General features: G+C 51.3%; 1 protein-coding gene across 1 annotated transcript in view; it reads right to left on the bottom strand.

The window, feature by feature from the left end:
- The window catches only part of SLC12A7 (solute carrier family 12 member 7), a 352,177-nt gene that overhangs the window by 53,092 nt on the left and 279,788 nt on the right, over window positions 1-19,297 (bottom strand). The window contains exon 17 of the mRNA XM_075826873.1: window positions 10,963-11,131. Coding sequence (XP_075682988.1) covers window positions 10,963-11,131 — 169 coding nt within the window. The remainder of the gene's footprint in view (window positions 1-10,962; window positions 11,132-19,297) is intronic.

Below are 19,297 nucleotides of genomic sequence, written 5' to 3'. Positions count from 1 at the left end.
CAATACTAATGAAGTATATCGTGATGTTGAAAGGCAAAAGTTTCAGGCTGCAATATTCATTCCTCCATTCATTTTTAGACCTTGTGATATTCAATTTGAAACCTTCTCCAGTTTCAGACATTTCTACTGTGGGTGTGTCTTCCCAGTAATACATGCCAGATTTGAGATCTGTGTCTCCAGGATGTCGCTACCTTCACTATATCTCATGTATTAGCACAGATTTGTCTCTACAATAGCCCATGTGATTCCCCCCTCTGCTGTCCTCCCTATCTACACTCTGATAGTGACAGCCTGTGTGATGTGCCCTACATAAAGACATGCAGTGGCGTAACTATCGCCGTAGCAGCAGTAGCGGCTGCTACGGGGCCCGCGGCATGAGGGGGCCCGTGTCGCCCGCCGGCACGGGCCCCCACCATGGCCGGAGGCTCCGCTAGCAGCCGCTATGGCTGCTACAGCGCGACGCCACTGAACAGTACGGCAGAGCAGGGAGGCATCTCCCCGCTCTGCCATTAAACAAAATACATGTATCCCCTCTCCACAGGATAGGGGATACATGTGTGATCGCTGGCAGCGATAGAGAGAACGGGGGACTGAAAGTCCCCTGAAGTTCTCCATCACAAACCTCGGACTTCCGGGGTATGTGTCGGCAGCTCCGGAGAAATGAATGGAGCGCCGGTACCGCTTGTGCGCATGCGTGACCAGCGCTCCTTTCATTTTTATTGAGCTGCGCAGACGCCGTAAGTCAGAGGTTAGTCATGGAGAAATTGGGGGACTTTCAGTCTCCCGTTCTCCCTATCGCTGCCAGCGATCACACATGTCTCCCCTATCCTGTGGATAGGGGATACATGTCTTATATTAGGACACACTATAGGTCGCATTTTTTTGGGAGGGGGGACGCTGTATGGCGTTCCCTACAGGGACGACGACGCTGTATGCCGTTCCCTACAGGGGCGACGACGCTGTATGGCGTTCCCTACAGGGACGACGACGCTGTATGGCGTTCCCTACAGGGGGGGGGGCTGTATGGCGTTCCCTACAGGGACGACGACGCTGTATGGCGTTCCCTACAGGGACGACGACGCTGTATGGCGTTCCCTACAGGGGAGGCTGTATGGCGTTCCCTACAGGGGGGGGCTGTATGGTGTTCCCTACAGACCCCCCTGTAGGGAACGCCATACAGTCCCCCCTGTAGGTAACGCCATACAGTCCCCCCTGTAGATGGCGCCATACAGTCCCCCCTGTAGATGGCGCCATACAGTCCCCCCTGTAGATGGCGCCATACAGTCCCCCCTGTAGATGGCGCCATACAGTCCCCCCTGTAGATGGCGCCATACAGTCCCCCCTGTAGATGGCGCCATACAGTCCCCCCTGTAGATGGCGCCATACAGTCCCCCCTGTAGATGGCGCCATACAGTCCCCCCTGTAGATGGCGCCATACAGTCCCCCCTGTAGATGGCGCCATACAGTCCCCCCTGTAGATGGCGCCATACAGTCCCCCCTGTAGATGGCGCCATACAGTCCCCCCTGTAGATGGCGCCATACAGTCCCCCCTGTAGATGGCGCCATACAGTCCCCCCTGTAGATGGCGCCATACAGTCCCCCCTGTAGATGGCGCCATACAGTCCCCCCTGTAGATGGCGCCATACAGTCCCCCCTGTAGATGGCGCCATACAGTCCCCCCTGTAGATGGCGCCATACAGTCCCCCCTGTAGATGGCGCCATACAGTCCCCCCTGTAGATGGCGCCATACAGTCCCCCCTGTAGATGGCGCCATACAGTCCCCCCTGTAGATGGCGCCATACAGTCCCCCCTGTAGATGGCGCCATACAGTCCCCCCTGTAGATGGCGCCATACAGTCCCCCCTGTAGATGGCGCCATACAGTCCCCCCTGTAGATGGCGCCATACAGTCCCCCCTGTAGATGGCGCCATACAGTCCCCCCTGTAGATGGCGCCATACAGTCCCCCCTGTAGATGGCGCCATACAGTCCCCCCTGTAGATGGCGCCATACAGTCCCCCCTGTAGATGGCGCCATACAGTCCCCCCTGTAGATGGCGCCATACAGTCCCCCCTGTAGATGGCGCCATACAGTCCCCCCTGTAGATGGCGCCATACAGTCCCCCCTGTAGATGGCGCCATACAGTCCCCCCTGTAGATGGCGCCATACAGTCCCCCCTGTAGATGGCGCCATACAGTCCCCCCTGTAGATGGCGCCATACAGTCCCCCCTGTAGATGGCGCCATACAGTCCCCCCTGTAGATGGCGCCATACAGTCCCCCCTGTAGATGGCGCCATACAGTCCCCCCTGTAGATGGCGCCATACAGTCCCCCCTGTAGATGGCGCCATACAGTCCCCCCTGTAGATGGCGCCATACAGTCCCCCCTGTAGATGGCGCCATACAGTCCCCCCTGTAGATGGCGCCATACAGTCCCCCCTGTAGATGGCGCCATACAGTCCCCCCTGTAGATGGCGCCATACAGTCCCCCCTGTAGATGGCGCCATACAGTCCCCCCTGTAGATGGCGCCATACAGTCCCCCCTGTAGATGGCGCCATACAGTCCCCCCTGTAGATGGCGCCATACAGTCCCCCCTGTAGATGGCGCCATACAGTCCCCCCTGTAGATGGCGCCATACAGTCCCCCCTGTAGATGGCGCCATACAGTCCCCCCTGTAGATGGCGCCATACAGTCCCCCCTGTAGATGGCGCCATACAGTCCCCCCTGTAGATGGCGCCATACAGTCCCCCCTGTAGATGGCGCCATACAGTCCCCCCTGTAGATGGCGCCATACAGTCCCCCCTGTAGATGGCGCCATACAGTCCCCCCTGTAGATGGCGCCATACAGTCCCCCCTGTAGATGGCGCCATACAGTCCCCCCTGTAGATGGCGCCATACAGTCCCCCCTGTAGATGGCGCCATACAGTCCCCCCTGTAGATGGCGCCATACAGTCCCCCCTGTAGATGGCGCCATACAGTCCCCCCTGTAGATGGCGCCATACAGTCCCCCCTGTAGATGGCGCCATACAGTCCCCCCTGTAGATGGCGCCATACAGTCCCCCCTGTAGATGGCGCCATACAGTCCCCCCTGTAGATGGCGCCATACAGTCCCCCCTGTAGATGGCGCCATACAGTCCCCCCTGTAGATGGCGCCATACAGTCCCCCCTGTAGATGGCGCCATACAGTCCCCCCTGTAGATGGCGCCATACAGTCCCCCCTGTAGATGGCGCCATACAGTCCCCCCTGTAGATGGCGCCATACAGTCCCCCCTGTAGATGGCGCCATACAGTCCCCCCTGTAGATGGCGCCATACAGTCCCCCCTGTAGATGGCGCCATACAGTCCCCCCTGTAGATGGCGCCATACAGTCCCCCCTGTAGATGGCGCCATACAGTCCCCCTGTAGATGGCGCCATACAGTCCCCCCTGTAGATGGCGCCATACAGTCCCCCCTGTAGATGGCGCCATACAGTCCCCCCTGTAGATGGCGCCATACAGTCCCCCCTGTAGATGGCGCCATACAGTCCCCCCTGTAGATGGCGCCATACAGTCCCCCCTGTAGATGGCGCCATACAGTCCCCCCTGTAGATGGCGCCATACAGTCCCCCCTGTAGATGGCGCCATACAGTCCCCCCTGTAGATGGCGCCATACAGTCCCCCCTGTAGATGGCGCCATACAGTCCCCCCTGTAGATGGCGCCATACAGTCCCCCCTGTAGATGGCGCCATACAGTCCCCCCTGTAGATGGCGCCATACAGTCCCCCCTGTAGATGGCGCCATACAGTCCCCCCTGTAGATGGCGCCATACAGTCCCCCCTGTAGATGGCGCCATACAGTCCCCCCTGTAGATGGCGCCATACAGTCCCCCCTGTAGATGGCGCCATACAGTCCCCCCTGTAGATGGCGCCATACAGTCCCCCCTGTAGATGGCGCCATACAGTCCCCCCTGTAGATGGCGCCATACAGTCCCCCCTGTAGATGGCGCCATACAGTCCCCCCTGTAGATGGCGCCATACAGTCCCCCCTGTAGATGGCGCCATACAGTCCCCCCTGTAGATGGCGCCATACAGTCCCCCCTGTAGATGGCGCCATACAGTCCCCCCTGTAGATGGCGCCATACAGTCCCCCCTGTAGATGGCGCCATACAGTCCCCCCTGTAGATGGCGCCATACAGTCCCCCCTGTAGATGGCGCCATACAGTCCCCCCTGTAGATGGCGCCATACAGTCCCCCCTGTAGATGGCGCCATACAGTCCCCCCTGTAGATGGCGCCATACAGTCCCCCCTGTAGATGGCGCCATACAGTCCCCCCTGTAGATGGCGCCATACAGTCCCCCCTGTAGATGGCGCCATACAGTCCCCCCTGTAGATGGCGCCATACAGTCCCCCCTGTAGATGGCGCCATACAGTCCCCCCTGTAGATGGCGCCATACAGTCCCCCCTGTAGATGGCGCCATACAGTCCCCCCTGTAGATGGCGCCATACAGTCCCCCCTGTAGATGGCGCCATACAGTCCCCCCTGTAGATGGCGCCATACAGTCCCCCCTGTAGATGGCGCCATACAGTCCCCCCTGTAGATGGCGCCATACAGTCCCCCCTGTAGATGGCGCCATACAGTCCCCCCTGTAGATGGCGCCATACAGTCCCCCCTGTAGATGGCGCCATACAGTCCCCCCTGTAGATGGCGCCATACAGTCCCCCCTGTAGATGGCGCCATACAGTCCCCCCTGTAGATGGCGCCATACAGTCCCCCCTGTAGATGGCGCCATACAGTCCCCCCTGTAGATGGCGCCATACAGTCCCCCCTGTAGATGGCGCCATACAGTCCCCCCTGTAGATGGCGCCATACAGTCCCCCCTGTAGATGGCGCCATACAGTCCCCCCTGTAGATGGCGCCATACAGTCCCCCCTGTAGATGGCGCCATACAGTCCCCCCTGTAGATGGCGCCATACAGTCCCCCCTGTAGATGGCGCCATACAGTCCCCCCTGTAGATGGCGCCATACAGTCCCCCCTGTAGATGGCGCCATACAGTCCCCCCTGTAGATGGCGCCATACAGTCCCCCCTGTAGATGGCGCCATACAGTCCCCCCTGTAGATGGCGCCATACAGTCCCCCCTGTAGATGGCGCCATACAGTCCCCCCTGTAGATGGCGCCATACAGTCCCCCCTGTAGATGGCGCCATACAGTCCCCCCTGTAGATGGCGCCATACAGTCCCCCCTGTAGATGGCGCCATACAGTCCCCCCTGTAGATGGCGCCATACAGTCCCCCCTGTAGATGGCGCCATACAGTCCCCCCTGTAGATGGCGCCATACAGTCCCCCCTGTAGATGGCGCCATACAGTCCCCCCTGTAGATGGCGCCATACAGTCCCCCCTGTAGATGGCGCCATACAGTCCCCCCTGTAGATGGCGCCATACAGTCCCCCCTGTAGATGGCGCCATACAGTCCCCCCTGTAGATGGCGCCATACAGTCCCCCCTGTAGATGGCGCCATACAGTCCCCCCTGTAGATGGCGCCATACAGTCCCCCCTGTAGATGGCGCCATACAGTCCCCCCTGTAGATGGCGCCATACAGTCCCCCCTGTAGATGGCGCCATACAGTCCCCCTGTAGATGGCGCCATACAGTCCCCCCTGTAGATGGCGCCATACAGTCCCCCCCTGTAGATGGCGCCATACAGTCCCCCCTGTAGATGGCGCCATACAGTCCCCCCTGTAGATGGCGCCATACAGTCCCCCCTGTAGATGGCGCCATACAGTCCCCCCTGTAGATGGCGCCATACAGTCCCCCCTGTAGATGGCGCCATACAGTCCCCCCTGTAGATGGCGCCATACAGTCCCCCCTGTAGATGGCGCCATACAGTCCCCCCTGTAGATGGCGCCATACAGTCCCCCCTGTAGATGGCGCCATACAGTCCCCCCTGTAGATGGCGCCATACAGTCCCCCCTGTAGATGGCGCCATACAGTCCCCCCTGTAGATGGCGCCATACAGTCCCCCCTGTAGATGGCGCCATACAGTCCCCCCTGTAGATGGCGCCATACAGTCCCCCCTGTAGATGGCGCCATACAGTCCCCCCTGTAGATGGCGCCATACAGTCCCCCCTGTAGATGGCGCCATACAGTCCCCCCTGTAGATGGCGCCATACAGTCCCCCTGTAGATGGCGCCATACAGTCCCCCCTGTAGATGGCGCCATACAGTCCCCCCTGTAGATGGCGCCATACAGTCCCCCCTGTAGATGGCGCCATACAGTCCCCCTGTAGATGGCGCCATACAGTCCCCCCTGTAGATGGCGCCATACAGTCCCCCCTGTAGATGGCGCCATACAGTCCCCCCTGTAGATGGCGCCATACAGTCCCCCCTGTAGATGGCGCCATACAGTCCCCCCTGTAGATGGCGCCATACAGTCCCCCCTGTAGATGGCGCCATACAGTCCCCCCTGTAGATGGCGCCATACAGTCCCCCCTGTAGATGGCGCCATACAGTCCCCCCTGTAGATGGCGCCATACAGTCCCCCCTGTAGATGGCGCCATACAGTCCCCCCTGTAGATGGCGCCATACAGTCCCCCCTGTAGATGGCGCCATACAGTCCCCCCTGTAGATGGCGCCATACAGTCCCCCCTGTAGATGGCGCCATACAGTCCCCCCTGTAGATGGCGCCATACAGTCCCCCCTGTAGATGGCGCCATACAGTCCCCCCTGTAGATGGCGCCATACAGTCCCCCCTGTAGATGGCGCCATACAGTCCCCCCTGTAGATGGCGCCATACAGTCCCCCCTGTAGATGGCGCCATACAGTCCCCCCTGTAGATGGCGCCATACAGTCCCCCCTGTAGATGGCGCCATACAGTCCCCCCTGTAGATGGCGCCATACAGTCCCCCCTGTAGATGGCGCCATACAGTCCCCCCTGTAGATGGCGCCATACAGTCCCCCCTGTAGATGGCGCCATACAGTCCCCCCTGTAGATGGCGCCATACAGTCCCCCCTGTAGATGGCGCCATACAGTCCCCCCTGTAGATGGCGCCATACAGTCCCCCCTGTAGATGGCGCCATACAGTCCCCCCTGTAGATGGCGCCATACAGTCCCCCCTGTAGATGGCGCCATACAGTCCCCCCTGTAGATGGCGCCATACAGTCCCCCCTGTAGATGGCGCCATACAGTCCCCCCTGTAGATGGCGCCATACAGTCCCCCCTGTAGATGGCGCCATACAGTCCCCCCTGTAGATGGCGCCATACAGTCCCCCCTGTAGATGGCGCCATACAGTCCCCCCTGTAGATGGCGCCATACAGTCCCCCCTGTAGATGGCGCCATACAGTCCCCCCTGTAGATGGCGCCATACAGTCCCCCCTGTAGATGGCGCCATACAGTCCCCCCTGTAGATGGCGCCATACAGTCCCCCCTGTAGATGGCGCCATACAGTCCCCCCTGTAGATGGCGCCATACAGTCCCCCCTGTAGATGGCGCCATACAGTCCCCCCTGTAGATGGCGCCATACAGTCCCCCCTGTAGATGGCGCCATACAGTCCCCCCTGTAGATGGCGCCATACAGTCCCCCCTGTAGATGGCGCCATACAGTCCCCCCTGTAGATGGCGCCATACAGTCCCCCCTGTAGATGGCGCCATACAGTCCCCCCTGTAGATGGCGCCATACAGTCCCCCCTGTAGATGGCGCCATACAGTCCCCCCTGTAGATGGCGCCATACAGTCCCCCCTGTAGATGGCGCCATACAGTCCCCCCTGTAGATGGCGCCATACAGTCCCCCCCGTAGATGGCGCCATACAGTCCCCCCCGTAGATGGCGCCATACAGTCCCCCCCGTAGATGGCGCCATACAGTCCCCCCCGTAGATGGCGCCATACAGTCCCCCCCGTAGATGGCGCCATACAGTCCCCCCCGTAGATGGCGCCATACAGTCCCCCCCGTAGATGGCGCCATACAGTCCCCCCCGTAGATGGCGCCATACAGTCCCCCCCGTAGATGGCGCCATACAGTCCCCCCCGTAGATGGCGCCATACAGTCCCCCCCCGTAGATGGCGCCATACAGTCCCCCCCGTAGATGGCGCCATACAGTCCCCCCCGTAGATGGCGCCATACAGTCCCCCCCGTAGATGGCGCCATACAGTCCCCCCCGTAGATGGCGCCATACAGTCCCCCCCGTAGATGGCGCCATACAGTCCCCCCCGTAGATGGCGCCATACAGTCCCCCCCGTAGATGGCGCCATACAGTCCCCCCCGTAGATGGCGCCATACAGTCCCCCCCGTAGATGGCGCCATACAGTCCCCCCCGTAGATGGCGCCATACAGTCCCCCCCGTAGATGGCGCCATACAGTCCCCCCCGTAGATGGCGCCATACAGTCCCCCCCGTAGATGGCGCCATACAGTCCCCCCCGTAGATGGCGCCATACAGTCCCCCCCGTAGATGGCGCCATACAGTCCCCCCCGTAGATGGCGCCATACAGTCCCCCCCGTAGATGGCGCCATACAGTCCCCCCCGTAGATGGCGCCATACAGTCCCCCCCGTAGATGGCGCCATACAGTCCCCCCCGTAGATGGCGCCATACAGTCCCCCCCGTAGATGGCGCCATACAGTCCCCCCCGTAGATGGCGCCATACAGTCCCCCCCGTAGATGGCGCCATACAGTCCCCCCCGTAGATGGCGCCATACAGTCCCCCCCGTAGATGGCGCCATACAGTCCCCCCCGTAGATGGCGCCATACAGTCCCCCCCGTAGATGGCGCCATACAGTCCCCCCCGTAGATGGCGCCATACAGTCCCCCCCGTAGATGGCGCCATACAGTCCCCCCCGTAGATGGCGCCATACAGTCCCCCCCGTAGATGGCGCCATACAGTCCCCCCCGTAGATGGCGCCATACAGTCCCCCCCGTAGATGGCGCCATACAGTCCCCCCCGTAGATGGCGCCATACAGTCCCCCCCGTAGATGGCGCCATACAGTCCCCCCCGTAGATGGCGCCATACAGTCCCCCCCGTAGATGGCGCCATACAGTCCCCCCCGTAGATGGCGCCATACAGTCCCCCCCGTAGATGGCGCCATACAGTCCCCCCCGTAGATGGCGCCATACAGTCCCCCCCGTAGATGGCGCCATACAGTCCCCCCCGTAGATGGCGCCATACAGTCCCCCCCGTAGATGGCGCCATACAGTCCCCCCTGTAGATAGCGCCATACAGTCCCCCCCGTAGATAGCGCCATACAGTCCCCCCTGTAGATAGCGCCATACAGTCCCCCCTGTAGATAGCGCCATACAGTCCCCCCTGTAGATAGCGCCATACAGTCCCCCCTGTAGATAGCGCCATACAGTCCCCCCTGTAGATAGCGCCATACAGTCCCCCCTGTAGATAGCGCCATACAGTCCCCCCTGTAGATAGCGCCATACAGTCCCCCCTGTAGATAGCGCCATACAGTCCCCCCTGTAGATAGCGCCATACAGTCCCCCCTGTAGATAGCGCCATACAGTCCCCCCTGTAGATAGCGCCATACAGTCCCCCCTGTAGATAGCGCCATACAGTCCCCCCTGTAGATAGCGCCATACAGTCCCCCCTGTAGATAGCGCCATACAGTCCCCCCTGTAGATAGCGCCATACAGTCCCCCCTGTAGATAGCGCCATACAGTCCCCCCTGTAGATAGCGCCATACAGTCCCCCCTGTAGATAGCGCCATACAGTCCCCCCTGTAGATAGCGCCATACAGTCCCCCCTGTAGATAGCGCCATACAGCCCCCCCGTAGATAGCGCCATACAGCCCCCCCGTAGATAGCGCCATACAGCCCCCCCTGTAGATAGCGCCATACAGCCCCCCCTGTAGATAGCGCCATACAGCCCCCCCTGTAGATAGCGCCATACAGCCCCCCCTGTAGATAGCGCCATACAGCCCCCCTGTAGATAGCGCCATACAGCCCCCCCTGTAGATAGCGCCATACAGTCCCCCCCTGTAGATAGCGCCATACAGTCCCCCCTGTAGATAGCGCCATACAGTCCCCCCTGTAGATAGCGCCATACAGTCCCCCCTGTAGATAGCGCCATACAGTCCCCCCTGTAGATAGCGCCATACAGTCCCCCCTGTAGATAGCGCCATACAGTCCCCCCTGTAGATAGCGCCATACAGTCCCCCCTGTAGATAGCGCCATACAGTCCCCCCTGTAGATAGCGCCATACAGTCCCCCCTGTAGATAGCGCCATACAGTCCCCCCTGTAGATAGCGCCATACAGTCCCCCCTGTAGATAGCGCCATACAGTCCCCCCTTGTAGATAGCGCCATACAGTCCCCCCTGTAGATAGCGCCATACAGTCCCCCCTGTAGATAGCGCCATACAGTCCCCCCTGTAGATAGCGCCATACAGTCCCCCCTGTAGATAGCGCCATACAGTCCCCCCGTAGATAGCGCCATACAGCCCCCCCTGTAGATAGCGCCATACAGCCCCCCCTGTAGATAGCGCCATACAGCCCCCCCTGTAGATAGCGCCATACAGCCCCCCCTGTAGATATCTACAAAGGGGGCTGTATGGCATTATCAAAAGGGGGGGTTTGTAAAAAAAAGGCACTATCTACAAGGGGGGGGGGGTTGTGCGACACCCAGGGGAGGGGGGCCCCAGTCAAAAGTTTGCCATGGGGCCCAGTCTTTCCTAGTTACGCCCCTGAAGACATGGAAGCTTTCCCCCTCTCCACTCTGTGATCTGCCATGGAGAATAGAATGTTAGTCCATCATGAAAAGTGGCCTGACGGATTTGAGTTATAATTAGCAGCACAGCCAGTGAATGGATTATTTAGAAAGTTGCTTAACTTTGCGTTTAGGAAACAAATGAACAATAAAAGAAAATTTCAGTGCAAATAGCAAAAGTGTCAATAGCCTTTAATAAAGGGTCACAGACATCAATTTGAAGAATAAATACCTGTGTTAAAAGGCAGAACCACACAGGACTAAAGAAGTTTAAGGATGACCGTACTTACATCTTCGCCTTTCTGTGCTTCTACATGTTTGTCAAGGAGAGACCCTGGTAGCACAGAACCAACAATTGTTAACCCTTTGCCGGCCTTCAGTTGAGTCGTCAGGGAAAGAAGTCGGGGATGCTTTACATTCTGTTCAGAATCAAGGTTTACCAACACCAAAATCTGAGGTCTGAAATTAAAGGAAAACATAAAGAGCCTCAAGAGTTGTCCACAGCAGCCAATCAATTGTTCTAGTGCAGTTTAACAAATGAAGGTTCAACTGGTTGCTATGGGAAGTAAAGCAACTTTTTCTGATACAGTTTTGATATGTGGCTCATGTATTCTACTCTACTGTCCTACAAACTTAAAAGCTCTGTACCATTAAAACCTTTTTTAAATATTTTTTGTGAAAATGAAACTGTTTTTATTTGACATACTAAAAATGTTTTTTCGTTTTCCTGATACAGTTTCTATGTATCCTCTATACATGATGTGGAATCATTCGCTATCAGCCTATTCCGTCACTTCAGCTGAACTGTTGGCTCTGCTGAGAGCGGGTCCTTTATGTCTCCAACACAGGATCACCATAATTATGATCACATCTAAGTTAATCAACTCAGATGTGATCAATATTATTCTGATCCTGTGTGTTAGACACACACAGGTCGCACTCTTAACCGAGCCATCAGTACACTTCACTGATAGATTTGGCTGATGGCGAACAATACATCTTCTATGTATAAAGGATACATTGAACTGTATCGGAAAAACAAAAGAAAATGTATAATAAAAGTAAATGTAAAAATAACGTTTAGAATAATTAAAAACATTAATGTAATAATATCGATCACAGGGGTGTTGATGGCTGCTATAGCAACCGGAGGCCTAACAATGGCCTCCTGGTCTGCCAAGTATAAGCCTATTAGGCGGGGCTTGCTGTCCGTGTAAAATTGACCGTTGTAATACATAGCATTGCATAGGGAGTGCAATATATTACAATAGAGATCAGACAGTTGGACCTTCAAGTACACTACTGGGACTAAAAAAAAAATACAAATTTGTTTCAGGTAAAAAAAAAAAATCACACCTTTTCCAGTTATCAAGTCCTTTATTATTGGAAAAAAAGATAAATAAACTACAGATAATTGGTATTGCCTCGTCTGTAATAGCCTGAACGATAAAAATATTATGTTATTTATCCCGTGCGGTAAAAAGAAAACTAAAATACAATGCCAGAACTGCAGTTTTTTTGTTTTTAGTCACCTTGACTTCCAACAATTGGAATAAAAAAAATTATCAAAAAGTTCCAAAGATGGTACCACTAAAAACTACAGCTCTTATCACAAAAAACAAGCCCACATACAGCTCCGTCGACCAAAAAATGTAAAAGTTATGGCTCTCAGAATATGGCGACACAAAAAACAATTTTTTGTAAAAAAAAAAAATAGTGCAAAAAGTTGTGAAACGAAAAAAAAAACTATATAAATTTGGTATCGCCGAAATCGTACTGACCTGCAGGATAAAGTTAACTTGTCATTTATAACACACAGTGAACGCTGTATGAAGAAAACCTAAAAAATATGCCAGAACTGTGTTTTTTGTCAACCTTGCCTCCCGAAAAATAGGATAGTGATCAAAATATCGCAAGTATCTCAAAATGGTACCAATATAAACTACAGCTCCTTTCGCAAAAAACAAGCCCCATATAGCTCAGTCGACAAAAAAATGTAACCGTTTTGGTTCTTAGAACATGGCAACACAAAAAAATACATTATTTTTGTGAAAAACTAAATTTTATTGTACAAAAAGTAGTGAAACAAAAAAAACGATATAAATTTCGTATTGCCTAAATCGTACTGACCTCCAAAATGAAGTCAACAGGTCATTTATAACACATGGTGAACGCTATATACAAAATACCCTAAAAAACTGCCGGAACTGCTGTTTTTTGGTCAGTTTGCCTCCCAAAAAATAGGATAAAAAGTGATCAAAAGGTCGAAACTACCCAAATATGGTACCAATAAATAATAAAGTTTGTCCTGCAAAAAACAAGCCCTTTCACAGCTCCATAGAGGAAAAATACAGAAACGTGATTTTCTTTAAAAAATATTTACATTGTGTAAAAGTAGTAAAACATATACTGTAAAAATTATATAAATTTGGTATAGCCATAATCATAATCATCCGCAGAATAAAGTGAACATGTAATTTATACAGAACAGTGAACGCTGCCTTTTAAAAAAAACTTAAAAACAATGCAGGATTTGTTTTTTTTAATCACTTTGCCGGCCAAACAATGGAATAAAAAGTTGCATGTACCCCAAAATGATACCAATAAAAACTACAGCTCGTCCCGCAAAATCAGCCCCCATACCACTAAGTCTATGAAAATTTAAAAAAAGTTATGGCTCCCATAAGTCAGGAAAGAAAATATATGCTGTTGTGCAGGCCCGAGGGTAGCATTTAGTCGGTTTCAAGAGTTCGTTATTAAGGCCCTAATATTTGGAAACCAGGAAGGTGGTGATCCCAAACATCTCTGCTGGAAGAGAGGGTGCCCTTCTTATACCAGGACAACACTTTCCCGGAAAAATTCCCCAGACTGCAAAGGTGCAGAGTGTATACCAAAAGGGGATAACAATGAACACCATTTATCAATGTGACACTGGCCTGTGCATAAAGGATTGCTTTAAAGCAAACATCCATGGATCTTTTTTTTACTCCATTATACCACCACCCTAGTATGCCCTGACATACTCTGCCCAGCTTACATATGCCCCCACAATATAAACTTAAACAGCGGCAAAACTCCAAACAAACTGCTACCAAGCAAAATCTGCGCTCCAAAAGCCAAATGGCGCTACCTCACTTCTGAGCCCTACAGTGTGCCCAAACAGTAGTTTACTTGCACATATATCTAAAACTACCAGAGAAAGTAGAACAAAATTGTAGTGCATTTCCAAAATTGTATCAAAACAGTAACAAAATTTTTATTGACACCAAAACGAAGACAAACAAGTTAAAAATTCAAACAATGATCCATAATAAGATACAGATCTGGCTAGATCTGCCAGACACATGAATGGCCGTAATAAGGATCTCCCTTCAATACATGTGGTAATTCCTAAAATAGGATAATATCATGAATAAATGTGACATACAATGCAAAAAGACACATACCTAAAAGATAAGAATAAGACAATAGATACAAGCAACTTAAAAACAACGAGCAGCCGTACGCGTATCTGCAAGAGAAATCTAGCTTCCTCAGGAGAATAAAATGGACTGATATGGTGTCCGTTATATATTTATAATTAACTAGCTTTTACACCCGCGTTGCTGAGTCAGGAGGTTGACTTACGGTATAGATAGAGTAAAAGCTCACTATTTAAATACCTCTCAGAATGAATTTAATTGCTAAAGAGTGTAAATAATGTTATTGGAAGCATAAAAGAAATGAAATGAAGCCATATATTCATTACAGATTTATATAGTGTTGATTTAGGACTGTATGTTTCTATTCCAACGCTTTCTAATTTTTAATTTGTACAATTAAAACCCCCCATATAAAGACAGTCACAGTGACCCCCCATATAGACAGTCACAGTGACCCCCCATATAGACAGTCACAGTGCCCCCCCCATATAAAGAAAGTCATAGTGCCCCCCATATAAAGAAAGTCATAGTGCCCCCCATATAAAGACAGTCACAGTGCCCCCCATATAAAGACAGTCACAGTGCCCCCCATATAAAGACAGTCACAGTGACCCCCATATAAAGATAGTCACAGTGACCCCCATATAAAAGACAGTCAGTGACCCCCATATAAAGACAGTCACAGTGCCCCCCATATAAAGACAGTCACAGTGACCCCCATATAAAGATAGTCACAGTGACCCCCATATAAAAGACAGTCAGTGACCCCCATATAAAGACAGTCACAGTGACCCCCATATAAAGACAGTCACAGTGACCCCACCATATAAAAACAGTCAGTGCCCCTTCATATAAAGACAGTCACAGTGACCCCCATATACAGTCAGTGACTCCCCCCCATATAGTGTCACAGTGACCCCATATAAAGACAGTCACATTGCCTCCCCATATAAAGACAGTCACAGTGACCCCCCATATAAAGACAGTCAGTGCCCCTTCATATAAAGACAGTCACAGTGACCCCCCATATACAGTCAGTGACTCCCCCCCCATATAGTGTCACAGTGACCCCCATATAAAGACAGTCACAGTGCCCCCCATATAAAGACAGTCACAGTGCCCCCCATATAAAGACAGTCACAGTGACCCCCATATAAAGATAGTCACAGTGACCCCCATATAAAAGACAGTCAGTGACCCCCATATAAAGACAGTCACAGTGCCCCCCATATAAAGACAGTCACAGTGACCCCCATATAAAGATAGTCACAGTGACCCCCATATAAAAGACAGTCAGTGACCCCCATATAAAGACAGTCACAGTGACCCCCATATAAAGACAGTCACAGTGACCCCACCATATAAAAACAGTCAGTGCCCCTTCATATAAAGACAGTCACAGTGACCCCCATATACAGTCAGTGACTCCCCCCCCCATATAGTGTCACAGTGACCCCATATAAAGACAGTCACATTGCCTCCCCATATAAAGACAGTCACAGTGACCCCCCATATAAAGACAGTCAGTGCCCCTTCATATAAAGACAGTCACAGTGACCCCCCATATACAGTCAGTGACTCCCCCCCCATATAGTGTCACAGTGACCCCCATATACAGTCAGTGACTCCCCCCCCATATAGTGTCACAGTGACCCCATATAAAGACAGTCACATTGCCTCCCCATATAAAGACAGTCACAGTGACCCCCCATATAAAGACAGTCAGTGCCCCTTCATATAAAGACAGTCACAGTGACCCCCCATATACAGTCAGTGACTCCCCCCCCATATAGTGTCACAGTGACCCCCATATAAAGACAGTCACAGTGCCCCCCCATATAAAGACAGTCACAGTGACCCCCCATATAAAGACAGTCACAGTGACCCCATATAAAGACAGTCACAGTGACCCCACCATATAAAAAACAGTCAGTGCCCCCCCATATAAAGACAGTCACAGTGACCCCCATATAAAGACAGTCACAGTGACCCCCTTATAGACAGTCACAGTGACCCCACCATATAAAAAACAGTCAGTGCCCCCCATATAAAGACAGTCACAGTGCCCCCCATATAAAGACAGTCACAGTGACCCTCCCATATAAAGACAGTCACAGTGACCCCCCATATAAAGACAGTCAGTGACCCCCCATATAAAGACAGTCACAGTGACCCCCCATATAAAGTCACAGTGACCCCCCATATAAACAGTCACAGAGACCCCCCATATACAGTCAGTGACTCCCCTCCATATACAGAAAAAAGGAGATTTTTGAAGCAGCACTAGTCCCGAGTATGGTGCGGTGCACGCTGTCAAGCCAGGCAAACCCACTCCAGCACGATGTATATCCAAAGAAGTAGTAGGACAACAGCACACGTCTTCAAATCATGGCCATGTGATCATTTGTATTCACCCATTTATAACGATGTTTTTAGACATAATGTTAGGCTTGACAAAGACCCTTCACTCACTATGGGTCGAAACGTTGCTTGTCGTTTGTGGATGTCTTGACAATAAAACCACTTTGATGATTTGAAGACGTGTGCTGTTGTCCTACTACTTCTTTGGATATACATCGTGCTGGAGTGGGTTTGCCTGGCTTGACAGCGTGCACCGCACCATACTCGGGACTAGTGCTGCTTCAAAAATCTCCTTTTTTCTGATATCAAACCACAGAGGCGTGCACTTTTGGAGAATGAATCCGAATCCGCCCAGTGCTATGGGCTTGATTTCCCGAGATACTACCGCACTTTCTAGTGCATCAACTTTACAAGGTATGTCAAAGACATTCGCATACAGCAATGAGGATGCGTTAAGGATTGTACAGAGTGCAACTTATGATTCAGCGTTTTTAAGTACTCCATCAATGGATGCCTTGAAGAGGCAATATGAAAGTGAAGCTAAAAGAAAGATTTCACTGGAGTTACATCTATCCACATTATTGGAGTACTACAAGGCACAGAGAATCCCCAGAGGCTTAAGATCACATTTACGCCCGAATCTGTTTCCTAATAATGAGTACTTCTGTACGAAGTTTGAACACATATCTAATAAATATGCCTTCGATTTAATACTTCTCAATGTGGAATATCTACAATCAGAAATTGCATTGATTGAAAATAAATTGAAGGAAGTTGAAGTGTCAATTGTCCAATCTTCCAATGAGCTAATTTTTGGTTCTCTAAAGGAGAAAATCTCCATGAATTTGGATAGAGTGAAGACCGAGATAGAGAGAACGAAAAGAGATAAATGGCATCGGGATTTGGAGGACTATCGCAATGGTAAAATCTACAATTGGCAAAATATGAATTCATATGGTCCTTCCCAGAGGCGGAGAAAACCGAGGAAATTGGGGAGTGGCAACCTGTTATACACTACCGGTGATTCTGATTCAACCGATGACGCCAATCATGCACCTTTTTTAGACAAAGGTCCACTTGGAAGTATGGACGGTCTAGGAGGGGTGGACGGAAACACCAACGGCAACGCAAGAGGCCGATTTCGTTCGAGATCGAGACCCCCAATGAGGAGGAACCCTCCAAGAACGAAAATATAGTGGTAAATATCTCATCTATAGACCTCACGAAGGACCAACTTCAGGTGTTACAGAAGGGTCTTTCATTTTGTCTTGATACTGATGTTGATTGGTTCCAATTGGATCTTGATCTTAAAAGTTTTTTTTAGACGTCTGAACCTTAAAGTAATGTTTTCCAAAGATAATGTTACTGTCTGTGAGAAAAGTGATTCTGATTGTATGTTTCAGTCTAGCAAATTGGGTCTTAGACCAACTAGCTCATATATGCCTCCCTCTAGCCCGATTATTGATACGTTTTCAAAGATTGTGTTAGATGAGATTAAATCATTAAAAGAGAGTACTATACATGATACAAGGGGTAATTTGAATCTTACAAATAAGGAAAGGAAGGCTTTAAAGGAACTTATGAATAATAAGGAGATTACCATAAAGCAGGCCGATAAAGGTGGAGCCACGGTCATTTTGGACAGTAGTAAATATGAGTCAGAGATTTATAGTCAATTGGCAGATAGTGAGATATATCAATTGTTACCTAGAGACCCCAAGTTAGAGCTATTGAAAGAGATCAAAGGTATTATTGATGTTGCAGTGGAACAGGGTATTATTGACCAACAATTGGGGAAGTTTCTGAAGGTGGAGGAACCAATTACTCCGATATTATATACACTACCTAAGATTCACAAAAATCTCCATGCCCCCCCAGGCAGACCAATTGTGTCGGGGAGGGGTTCAATTTTTAATAATATTGCAATCTTCCTTGACAAAATCCTGAGAGAACATGTTTTGAAGGCCTCGTCTTACATTAAAGATACAACAGATTTTTTACATAAATTACAACTGATTGAGGCCAGTGGTCCTGTATTACTTGTATCATTTGATATTGTATCTCTATATACTAGCATTGAACACAATAGAGGTTTAAGGGCAATAGAGAAATGTCTCGCCAGCACCGGATGTGACCCAGGGTGTAGACGCTTCATCCTCCAGCTGTTGGAGCTGGTACTAAGGAAGAATTATTTTCTCTTTGGTGACCAGTTCTATTTACAGCTAAGGGGGACGGCGATGGGGTCCAACGTGGCCCCAACGTACGCGAACATCTTCATGTCCACCTTTGAGGAGGAGTATGTCTACACCTCCCCCCATATGGGTCACATCCGCTGCTGGTGGAGATTTATTGATGACATTTTTGTCATATGGGAAGGTGATAGGTTGGGTCTTGATCAGTTTTTGTTAGAACTTAACACTCATATTCCAGCTCTTCAATTTACCATGGTTTGTTCTGATCGAGAATTACAATTTTTGGACACTTTGGTACAATGGAAAGACGGAGTATTTTCCACAGATTTATTTGTGAAACCCACAGACAGAAATAATCTCCTTTTATATAGTAGTAACCATCCTAGACACATGATTGAGTCGTTACCATGGAGTCAATTATTGAGGGTAGATAGGATTGTGTCAGATACTACACAGAAACAAATTAGGTTGACTCAGATGTGTAATAAATTTAAGAAGAGAGGTTATCCTAGGAAACTTGTACAGAAACATAAGGATAGACTAGACAATAGTTTGGAATCCAATATTAAGGGTGTACAAGTTGAACGTATACCATTTATATCAACTTTTGGCAATTTGAGTGGTCGCATAGGTAACATTCTGCGAAAGAA

This window comes from Rhinoderma darwinii, chromosome 5 (genome assembly GCF_050947455.1).
Source record: "Rhinoderma darwinii isolate aRhiDar2 chromosome 5, aRhiDar2.hap1, whole genome shotgun sequence".
In the NCBI taxonomy this organism is placed as follows: Eukaryota; Metazoa; Chordata; class Amphibia; order Anura; family Rhinodermatidae; genus Rhinoderma; species Rhinoderma darwinii.
Note: the sequence above shows the minus strand (reverse complement) of the source record. Positions and strands in the feature narration are given on the sequence as shown.